General features: G+C 59.0%; 2 protein-coding genes across 2 annotated transcripts; one reads left to right on the top strand and one right to left on the bottom strand.

Moving 5' to 3' along the window:
- Window positions 1-684: 684 nt before the first annotated feature.
- NCLIV_046210 (putative ABC transporter) lies at window positions 685-4,476 on the bottom strand (the record flags this gene model as incomplete). The annotated part of the gene is made up of 2 exons (XM_003884171.1): window positions 685-3,987; window positions 4,372-4,476. 2 exons carry the CDS (start codon window positions 4,474-4,476, stop codon window positions 685-687), a joined length of 3,408 nt encoding a protein of 1,135 aa, XP_003884220.1.
- A 1,974-nt stretch (window positions 4,477-6,450) lies between these two features.
- NCLIV_046200 (hypothetical protein) lies at window positions 6,451-10,410 on the top strand (the record flags this gene model as incomplete). Its single annotated transcript, XM_003884170.1, has 1 exon — window positions 6,451-10,410. One exon carries the CDS (start codon window positions 6,451-6,453, stop codon window positions 10,408-10,410), a length of 3,960 nt encoding a protein of 1,319 aa, XP_003884219.1.
- Between the last annotated feature and the right edge of the window lie 332 nt (window positions 10,411-10,742).

The raw sequence follows: 10,742 nt of genomic DNA, 5'->3' as shown, positions 1-10,742 counted from the left end.
GGCGTCTTCTCTTCTTCATTCATGTTCTCGCTTGAGCTCCCTTTCGCTGTCACTACACTCCTGTTCCAGCAGCTGAAGCTTTTCCACCTTATGTCTCTGCTTCTCGTTCCCTTTCTACGCACTCCCTCTGTCTGGCTCTCGGTGGTTCCTCCCTCCATCGATGAAAGTGAGGTGAAATCTGACGGCTCACACAGCCCTCTAGCGAGGCACAGTCGTCTACATAGGCAGCAGGAACGCGGAAGCAGTGGCGAAGTGGGCACGGTTCGACAAGAAACAGGAAATGAGGCCGACGATTGCATGCACGGACTCAGAGGTCGCTAGACACATGGCCCTTCCCCTAGATAAAAGACCGGTAGAGCGGTGGCAGACAGACAAAGAAAAGACAAGTGACAGTGGAGACAACTCAAGAAATCAGGTACCCACGAACGCACACAGGTGCTACGCCACGTGCGACAAGCCGGCTACCCGATGCGTCGAGGCTGTGTAGGCGAGTCTGTTCGTCCCCTGCATTAAGAAATTTTTGCATGGTTTCCTCGGCGAAAAAGCGCGTCGAAATACGCACGCCGTCGACTGAAAAAAGGCACCGGGCTTGCCACGCGAAACAGGAGATGTGGTGACCTGAACGTCCGGCCCTAAACATGCCCCAAAACAACTCCTCTCAAACGAATACACGCAAAGCCCCAGCTACTCGGTCCACCTCTTCAAATTCTTCACGCCTTTGACTCTTCCGGAAGCGCCCTTTCCGCCGAACGTTTTTCTTTTCTTCTCAGACATTTTTCTTTTCCCGCCTGGCCGCGAATGAAACGTGGGCGCAGACAGGAGGGAAGCCATCGGGCTCCATCCTTGCTGGCGCATTTCCCGTACCCATCCGACTGTCCACGAGTCCATGGATCTCTGGATCGACGCCTGCTTCCCGCGATCCTCGCTCTCAGTCGCCGCGACACCCGAGTGTCTCTTTGCCGCCTCGGTTTCCACACCTTGAGTGTCGCCTCCGTTCTCGCCTTCTCCCTCTCCTCCCTCTCCTCCCTCTCCTCCCTCTCCTCCCTCTGCTTCGCCTCGGCCTCCGTCCGTCCCGTCTTCTGCCCCAAGTGGACCTCGCCCCTGAACGGCGCTTGCCTCGCCGGGCGGGGCCGCAGAAAGGTTCCCCCCCTCGCTGTCTCCGTCGCATCCCTCGCTGTCTCCATCGCTTCCCTCACGTGTCTCCCTTTTCTCCTCCCACTGTAGAGCGCTGGCCAGCGGGCGGAGAGAGCCGTGGGCGCCCGCCTCTGCGGAGGCCGCACCCTGCACAGCTCGGTCGACGAGGAAAACTTCGTTGGCGACCTTCGCAGCGAACGCTGCATCGTGAGTCGCGACGACAAGCGCCCCCGAAAAGGATTCGAGGAGCTTCTGAAGCGACGCAGCCGAAAAGGCATCCAAGTGGTTGGTCGGCTCGTCGAGGAGAAGAATGCGACAGGGCGCATCGGCCAGCATCAGCCCTGCAAGAGCCACGCGAGCTTTCTCGCCCCCACTGAGAACAGACACTCGCTTGTGGACTTCCTTCCCCTTGAATCCGAGGCGCCCCAAGATCGCGCGAAGCGCGTTCTCGTCCTCACATGGCTGCGGCCGCCGTGTCGGCCGCTGCGTCGCGTCCAGCGTTTCGGTCCCCCCGCCGTCGGGCGCGTACCGCCGCCTCAGAAAGCGCAGAGCCTCGAGGAGCGTCAGGTGAAGCGGCAGGATGTCCGCGCGGTGTTGCTCAAGAAGACAAATGGAGTTTTCGACTTGCTTTGGAACATGCCGCTCGCCAGACAGCAGAACCACCGTCTCTTGCTGCGGCCGGGCGCGCAACCGACCCCACGCCCCCCCAAGGGCTTTCCCCCCGTCTTTCCGGCGCCCTGAGTCTCCACACGCCCGTTCGCCGCCTTCGCGCTCCGCCCTCCCCGCCTCGCCGTCCCCTCCGAGCTCCGCATTGGCCACGCGGAAGCGGCCTGCGAGCAGTTTGAGAAGCGTGGACTTGCCTGATCCGTTCGGGCCGACAATGGCGACGCGCGAGCCGGACCGAAGGGTGAGATCAACGCCTTCGAGGACGGCGTGGCGCTCCTGCGACTCGCTCCGTCCTCGCCGCACTCCGGCGACTTCCGCAGAGCCTTCCTCGGGCTGGGCCGCATGCGACGCCCTCCGCCCTGCGAACGCCCGCCCCGAAACGCCTGGTGCATCTCCACGTGTCTCCCTGTCGCTCTCGTCCGCTCGCCGAGGCTCGAGGGCGCCTCCTTCTCTCGTGTCGTCGCATTCGGCCATACTGCCCACGTTTTCATATTCGCCTGAGCCTTCCTCGCCCTCTTCGCTGGCTGCGTCGTCCGCCGGCTTTTGGCCTGGAGCGCCCGCCGTTTCTCGCTCGCGCGTGTCGTCTTCCTCTGCCCAGTAGCCGACGCTGGCTCTGGAGATCCGGAGGAGAATTTCGCCTTCTTCTTCGTCCTCGGCGAATGGAATTCGCAAGCCCTGGCCTCGCTGTTTCTTCCACGTTTCCCATGGCGGTTCGCGCTGCGCCTCGTCCTTTAGCTGTCTCTCCAAGTCCTGGATCTTTTCTTCTTCCTCGCCGGTCCGCAGCTTGAGGCCTTCGCCTCCGCGTTTCCGGGCGAGTTTGTTCCCTTCCGTCTGCTCCATCAGTCTCCACTTGTGCATGCGTCGCCTGTGGAACTCCAGCTCGGCCTGGAGCTTTTCCTTTCGGTCCATCCACTGCCGCATCCACGCGTCCCGCTTGCGCTCAAACACCGCAAAATCGCCAGGAACCTTCTCGCTCAAACGCCCGCTGACGAGCTCGACGACGTGTGAGCACAAGTCGCGGGCCTCCCCGCGGTTGCTGAGGCCTCGCCGGGAAACCGAAGCGTGCGAAGAGAGAAGAAGACGCGGGTCGTGCGAGACAAGAAGCTGCGGATGGGGGAGACGCGCGAGAAGACGCGCAATGTAGTCCGTGGCTGCCCAGTCACAATGATTGCTCGGCTCGTCCAGAAGAAGAATGTCGGGCTGGCTAGCCAAGACCTTTGCAAGCTGCACGCGCATGCGACCCCCTCCACTCAGCGCCCCCAGGGGCTGCGACCGCTCCCCGGACGTCGCGAAGCCGGTCTCGCTTAAAACTTGACGGAGGAAAAGGTCGTGTTTCGAAGGGTGCAAAGACAGCTCTTCTTCTTGAAGAGAGGCCAGCAGGTCGAGGAGAGACGCGAGACGTGCCGACGACGCAGTCCCCTCGCTCGCCGCCGGCAACGAGGAGTCAGAGGAGTCAGGGCCTGTCGCGTCATCGCGCGAGCTACGTCGCGGCTCCCACGCCTGCTGCTTCCGCCGATGCGACTTTCTCCTCTTCCAGTCTGCGTGGTTCTGGAGACTCGGACCGGGGGTTCCTGGGATCGCTTCCGGCTCGTGCGGATCTCGGGGTTCACTGGAGTCCCAACTCCCGCCTTCGTCGACCGTCTCACCACGCGAGAGGCGCTCAATCTTCTCACTGACAGTCTCGATCGCTGCTTCAATTTCTTTTCTTCGACGGCGAGCCTCCCGTTCCACTTCTTCTTCCACTGTCCTCTCTCTTTCGGCGCCGGTCAGAGCTTCTAGGCCTTCTTGCTTCAACAGGCCGACGCGCAAATCCGGATGCGAAAAGGCGATTTCACCGCCCACCTGTATCTCTTTTCCCTCGCCTTCTCCCCCCTCGAGTCCGTCCTCGTTTTCACGGCTCCAAGGCTGCCCTGTAGGGGCGAAACCACCCAGATAGCGCTGGCGAGCCGTGCGCAGTTCGGTCGCGCTCGCGCAGCCCGTCGAAGTGTCGCCTGCGGCAACGGAGAGGTCGAGGGGTCGGACCGTGTGGAGGAGACGCCCTGGAGAGACAGGTGGCGCGCCGCTTCGCTGCTGGTCTGCTGCCGCCTTGATGATGCGCAGGAGACTCGTCTTGCCTGCACCATTGGGCCCCACGAGCGCAATGCGCTCGCCGCCTCTTAGAAGCAGATTCGCGTCTTCGATCAGAGACTGCCCAGAAATCGAAAGAGAAAAGTGCGACAAGCGCAGCCACAAATCCGCACTCGCCCGCCGAGAGAGACCGAGGCGACGCGAGAGACTCTCGCCAGATGGCGAGAGAGAAGACGACGAAGAAGCGAAGAGAGACGACCACGAGGAAGGAGACAGCAGAGGAGCCCAGAAATCAGAGAGCGCGGAAGGGGAAGCCGTGGGCCACGGACACAACGAGCGGAAGGGAGAAACATGCAGGTGAGGGACTGAACAAAAGGAGACGGGAAACGGAAAGAAGGCAGAGGCGGCAGACGCGCACGGGCGCGAAGGAAACGGAGGACCGAAAGCAAAACAGGAAGGGTTTGACGAGCCAGGAGAAGGCGACGAAGAGAAAGAGCGACGTACAACGCGAGGCGGAGAGAGAGACTCCCAGTGTCTGCGACCTGACCAGAGAGATGCTCCAGTTAAGAACGAGGGAGAGGACGAGGCGCCGGAGCTTGCATGGTCCATCGGCAAGCCGGCGGCGCAAGACAAGTGGGGGACTGAACGAAACCTGTGGAGAGAAGACGAGACTGGAAAAAGAGAGTGGAGTTCGGGGACAAGCAGCAGCAGTAAGAAGCGCGCGCCTCTTGTTCGCCTTGGAAAAAGGGGCTTTCGGGAACGGCTAAAGAGGCCCCGGAGCGAGAGAAAAAGCGCGAAGAGCCAGAAACGAAGGCGTAGACACAGGGTTCTTCCAACGCGCAGAGGGATACACAAACAGACGTGTTGAGGATCGGTGCCAGATTTCGGAAGCGTAAAAACGCCTGGAAGACGGCGAATCAGGGAGGAAAGAAGGAGAAACAGAGGGGGGAAAACAGGAAGGGAAGAAAGAAAGAAGAAACAAGCGAAGGAGGCGGAACCGCCGCCATGTCTGATCATCTGAGAAAGGGCGAAGAAAAACAGACGCTGGACGCGAAAGGACTCTTTTTCGAGACCACAAAGAAATCAAGAACCAATTTTTTTGGAATTCTATCCCTTCCTCAACAGCTCCCCGAGGTCTCAGACACTCGGAGACTCTCGCTGGCTTCTCTGTCTCTTTCTGTCTCTGGGGTGAAGCACAGAATAGCAAGTTTTGGACCGGGCCCCGTAGCTGTCTGCTCACGCGCTAAAGCACGAGATTCGCCAGTCGCATCAACGCATGACACGCGTCTTCCCCCAAAAAAGAATTTGTCCTGTTGTGTTCGAAGCGACCACCGAGAACTGGGACTCTCCGAGTTTGTCCACACAGACAATAGCGTCGGTGTCTGCATGCACACGACGATTTTCACCGTTTCCCGGCTCCACGGAGACGCTTGGAGAGAAATGAGCCGCTCTAGGAAAAGCGAGAAGAAAAGAGGCACAAACACGGAGAGAAAGAAGAAAGTAGGCGAGACCTGAAGGAAACGAGAGCCTGAAGAAGCAAGGCCAGTGAGGCGGAAGTTGCGAGCAGCGGGCGCTAGGGAAAGCGACAGAGGGGAAGGGGAGAGAACAAGCGCGAGAGAAAAGGAACTGCGCGCGAGAAGCGAGAAGACAGATAGAGAGGCGGAGAGAGGAAAACGCGAGAAGAGAACGTGTGAGACACAGAGGAGCAGGAATGGCGAGCGAGGCAGCGTCGTCGCATCGAGGAATCTCGACAGAGACAAAAAGAGATGCATGCTTCCCTGGGCAGCCTGGCGGGCGCGGGAGAGAGACAGCCAGGAGAACGGGGAACGAAAGAGGTTAGCGAGTGTGACAAGAAAGACCGGGACGAACCGTGTTAGACAGAGTGAGCAAAAGGACAGAGACAAAAAGAAGCGCACAAAACCTATCGGACGGCCTTCTGAGGTTGCATGCACAGTGGCAAAAACAGCCGGATTTTCTGCATGCACACATGGGAGCTCTCTGCTCTCGTCTCAAAATACGAGGCTTTTTCGGCAGTCTTCTCTCTCGTCTTTGTCGTCCTTCTTTCTCGGTCTGTGGTTCCAGGATCGTCTGCCGCTGTGCCAAAAGAGACCAGCGGAGACGACGCTCGCTGGCCACACTGAGGTAGTCAATCGACATATATACATGTATATGCAGTTTCGTAGGAGTGTGTTTCTGTCATCTTTTTGTCTTCTTTAGAATTCTCACACGAAAGCTATTCAAGGAATACCTATACACTCAAGGATGCCGGCGCTCTCGTCCGTCTCCTTCCCGTCCCGTTTCTTTACAGCACACCCGACCATCTAGCCATTGCTGTCTCTCTGGCCACACCGGGCTTTCCGTTCGGGTGTTTTTCACTCCATCTCTTCTCGGGTTTCTATGTCTCTTCTCCTCCCTTCACTCCGCCTCTCTCCTGCCTCGGTTGTTCCTTGTCTTCCCCGGGTGCTCTCCCCTGTCTGTCCCTCTGCCTCCAATGCTGCAACTGGCCGCGGCTGCTCGCGTTCCGCCCCCAGCCTATCTTCTTTCGAGCCTCTTTGTCTCCTTTTGTTTCCGTTTCGCCAGAGAATGGAGGCCCACAGGGCGTCAAGGAGACGACAGCGTCTCTCTCCTTCAGGAGACACTTGCGAGGGAGAGGGCGAGTTCGTCGAAGGAACGCGGGATAAGAAGAACAAACGCGCTTCCTCCCCAAACAGAGCTTACACAGGGACACACAGCGGCCAGCAAAAGGAGACAGGAGCCGGACGGCGACCTGTCGCTTCGGGAGAGATAAAAGCAGAGGGTGCATGCAAGCAAGAAGCGCTGGGAGACAGCGGCAAGGCCAGCAAGCAGAGAGACACCCGCGGAAAGGGAAGGTCTCCGGCCGAGCAAGAAGTCGGTGAGGATGTGATATTTGCAGCCAGCGTTCTTCGCAGTTTCTCAGAGGTCTACGACGAAGCCTCAGCGAGGACGGGGAAGTTGAAACATGGAGGCCAAGCCTCGCCTGCTGGGGATGCCTCAAAGCGACAGCACCAGACTGAGGAAGAAGACGAGAAGGAAGGCCAGACGGAAGAAGAGAGGGAAGAAGAGAAAGCAGGCAATGTGCACGCAGGTGTAGATCTGCGGCGGCAATCTATAATTTCGTGTGCTTTACAACGCCCCACGACACGCCGACTTTCATGTCTTCTCGACCTGGCCCTGGGTTGGGCGTATGGCAATGGCCTCCTCATGTGTTCTCACGCGTGTTCTTCTCCCGCCTCTGCGTCCTGGCCTTCGTCGTGTTCTCCTTTCCTCTCCACACCCTTCGTGCCGTCTTGTCCCTCTCCGCTTGTTTCTTCCTCGTCGGGCGAAGTGGGTTCCCTGGCACTTCCTTTTCTTCCGCGTGCCGCGCCCTTCACGCTGCTTCCTACGCCTTTTCCTCTCCACCTCTTCCAGCAAGTGTGCGGTTTGACCAAGCCGGTTAACCGACTGGTCGACCGCCTCACGTGCAGTCCGAGACTCCTGCTGTTTCTACTCGCCGAGACGGTTAAAGTGGACGACTTCACTCGCAACTTATGCTGCATTGCATATCGGGTGTACGTACAGCCGCAGGGGTGTTCGAGCCTGCAGCGCGTGCAGGCTGCAGACGAAGCGGAGAGAGCGAGGCCAGAATCGAGGTGGATGTGTCGAGAGCCTTCGTCGCCGGGCTATAAAGAGAGCTGCCGATGCCACAAAGGCGTGGAGGCCAGCGGCCGAGAAACCAATGGAGAGGGAGAAGGCGAGATGGGGGAAATGAGGGAGCAGGGCCCTCCAAAGCGAGACATCTGCAAAGACATTCGCCTGCACATCCTGCGCAGTGACTATATGGTTGACTGTCCTTTACAGTTCAAAGAAAAAACTTTCGAAGGAAACGGAGACGGCGCAGCAGAAGAAGGGAACCGAGCAGGAGAGGTAGAAAGGGACGCGGAAGGCGACAAAAGAACGGCGGGCGCGTGGAACGAGCGAGGAGCGTTGTCGATAGACCGTTTGGCAACGCGCTTCGAGCAGGGAGAGGTTGGCGAGTCGATGAAGCAGCTGTCGATCAAGCAAGTGGAGGTTAACACGATTGCGGCCTCATTCGCTGGTCTCGCAGGGAAAGTCTCATCTCTCCACCGGGTCTTGGTTCTCGCTGCTACGTCGCTCTTTCCTTCTTCGCCCGCTTCCTTTTCCTCTTCCTGTTTGTCTCCTCTCTGGAGCATGGATGGCACCCCTCCCTCGTCGACAGATTCGACTGCGTGTCCATCGCTGCCTGCGGCCTGGCGAGCCGCGGCCTCGCCGAGCCTGGCGGATCCTCTCGTTGAGGTCGCGACGCGCCGGCGAGGCATTGCCACGGAGCTTTGTCGGGAGAACCGCCCTCTAGAACAAATGGCTGCGGGCCTCGCGGAGGCGCATCACGCCTATCTTCGCCGGGTGCGCGAGGGCGTGGAAGCGGTGCGATCCACGAGTGGAGGAAGCGCGGCAGAGACCGCGCCCTCGTCCGCTTCATCGGAATCTTCCGCGCCTTCAGCTTCGGCGTCCGGTGCTGGCGCTTCGTTTTCCTCGCACCCCGTTTTCCTCTTATGCGTGACGCTGGACGACGAGCAGAACAAGGTCGACCAGCGCCTGCTGCAGGCAGAGCTGGTGGAGAAGTTCGGCGTCTACATGCTCCACGTGACCCTCTCCGACCTTTTGGGATTCGGGCGAAACGGAGCGTTAGCGATCCTGGCAAGCAAAGGGACAGCCGGCGAGCAGAGCGAAGGAGACACGCCGACGCGAGCGGGGCGGACCACGGACGGACCGCCAGTTGCGGAGACGACTGAGTTTGGAGAAATGGTCTTTTTCGGAGACGGGACAGATGCGCCACCAGGCCGATTGTTTCTCATGAAGACGACGGCGAAGCGGCTAGGCAGGGGCCGGAAGGGTCAGGACGCCGCCACGTCTCGACGGCCAAAGACGCGACGTTGTGGGAGTCGAGCAAGGCAAGGAGCACACGGAGGCGATGCAGAGACACAGGAAGAAGAGACAGGCGAGGCACGCAGCGACGAAGACCAGTGCACCCCTGCAGCCAGGATGAAGGTCGGAGATCGGGTGGGCGAAACGCACGCGCAGTCGTGTCTGAAAGTTAAGGGAAAGGAGGCGATAGGCGGTGGCGTTTGCATGCCTTTCCGGCTTGTCCAGCGGCGAATCTATGCAGAGATATCTGTCGTTTACTATCGCAGCATGTACAGCCCTAGCCACTACGACGACGAGGTCTGGAGATTGCGAGAGTTTCTTGAGACCTCGGACGCAGTGAAAGTTCCGACGGTGTTGGCTCAGCTCGCGGGGGCAAAAAAAATCCAGCAGAGCTTCAGCGACATGCGCGCGCCTCTCCACTTCGTTCCTTCTTCTCTTCTTCCCCGCAGCGCGGACTCGCACACGGGAGGACAAGTGCAGGCTGGAGCAGAGGACGGATCCTGCGGGCGAGAAGGGAACGCGACAGACCGTATATGGCTTCTCCGCTATCTGATTCCAGATGATGCCACTAGGACGGAAATTCAAAGGGTTTTCCAGCTCCAGGTTGACCCCTGCGAAGGCCTTCCGTCTCCCTGTGTTGGTCCCTCTTCTTCTTCTTCGTTTTCTTCATCTTCGTCTTCTCCTTCTTCTCTGTCTTCTTCCTCTGCTCTGTCTTCTTCCTCTTCTCTCTCTTCTTCGCCTTCTTGTGCGCTCGAGCGTCGCCGGCGTTTGGCGCAAGAGGCTGTGGCGGAGGCGCTGAGCGAGGATGGCCCGAAGCAGTTTCTGTTGAAGCCTCAGAGAGAAGGCGGCGGGAACAATGTTCACGGCGACGAGATGCAAAGGCTTCTACGACGGGGACTCCAAGACGAACTGCGGCATTTTGTCTTGATGCGAAAGATGCAGCCTCCGTCGGTGCCCGTGCTCTTCGTGCGCTCTGACGTCGCGAGCACAGAGCGAGGACAGGAGAAGAAAGTAGACGAGAGAGGCAATGACCACGAAGCGACGCGGCGGGCGGGAAACGTGGGGGCAGCCGATTCAGCCAGCAACGACGCGCACGCGAGTGAAACAGGCGACGCGGAAGCGCCGAGAGGCACACGCCACGCTAGAAGTGAGACAGAAACAGAATTCGAAGGCGGCCGAATCAGAGGGGACGGGCGGTTGGCGTGTACCTTTCAGAGAGGCGTCCAGGAACTCGGATTATTTGGTGTTATGCTTGCGACGGGTTCGCCAAGCGTAGGCTCGTCAGACGCGCAGGCGAGGAACACTCGGGAAGGTCGCGAGTCGAGCGCGTCTTGGCTCTTCTCGCAAACCCCTCGTTCAGCTGCGCCTCGTCCGTCTCTGCGAGAGGCCGTTCCCGAGGCGACTTCGGAGATTGCGAGAGACGCTTCCTCGTCCGAGTATGTTGAATACAAAAATTGTTTCGCCGGATGGATGCTCCGAACGAAGAGCACAACGAGCGAAGAAGGCGGCGTGGCTGCAGGTTTCGGAGCCCTGGATTCTCCCCTTTTGCTTCCGGTGCCAATCGTCGAGAACGCGCAAGGCAGTCGACGAAACGCATGAGGGGAAAGGAAACGCATCGCTCTTTTCTTCGTTTGACCGTCCTTTTCTCGCTTGCCATATGCATATATACAGGTCCACGTATCTCTACGTCATGTACAGCCGACAAAACGACATATCTATATAGATATAGATATATGCTGAATACGATCCAAGCAGCTGCCCTCACGTGCTCCCATATCTACATGTATACAATGTATGTCGATACAGAAAGGCAGCCGTAACGAGAGGGGTGATGTGGGTGTAGATTCGTAGATGTGTGTGAGTGTCTGTTCCTGTGTCCAGATGCATGCAGGTGAATCGTGTAAGCGGTGACTGTTTTGCCACTGGCGCGT

This window comes from Neospora caninum, chromosome X (genome assembly GCF_000208865.1).
Source record: "Neospora caninum Liverpool complete genome, chromosome X".
NCBI lineage: Eukaryota > Apicomplexa > Conoidasida > Eucoccidiorida > Sarcocystidae > Neospora > Neospora caninum.
The sequence above is the reverse complement of the archived record's forward strand: the minus strand, read 5'-3'. Positions and strand labels throughout refer to the sequence as shown.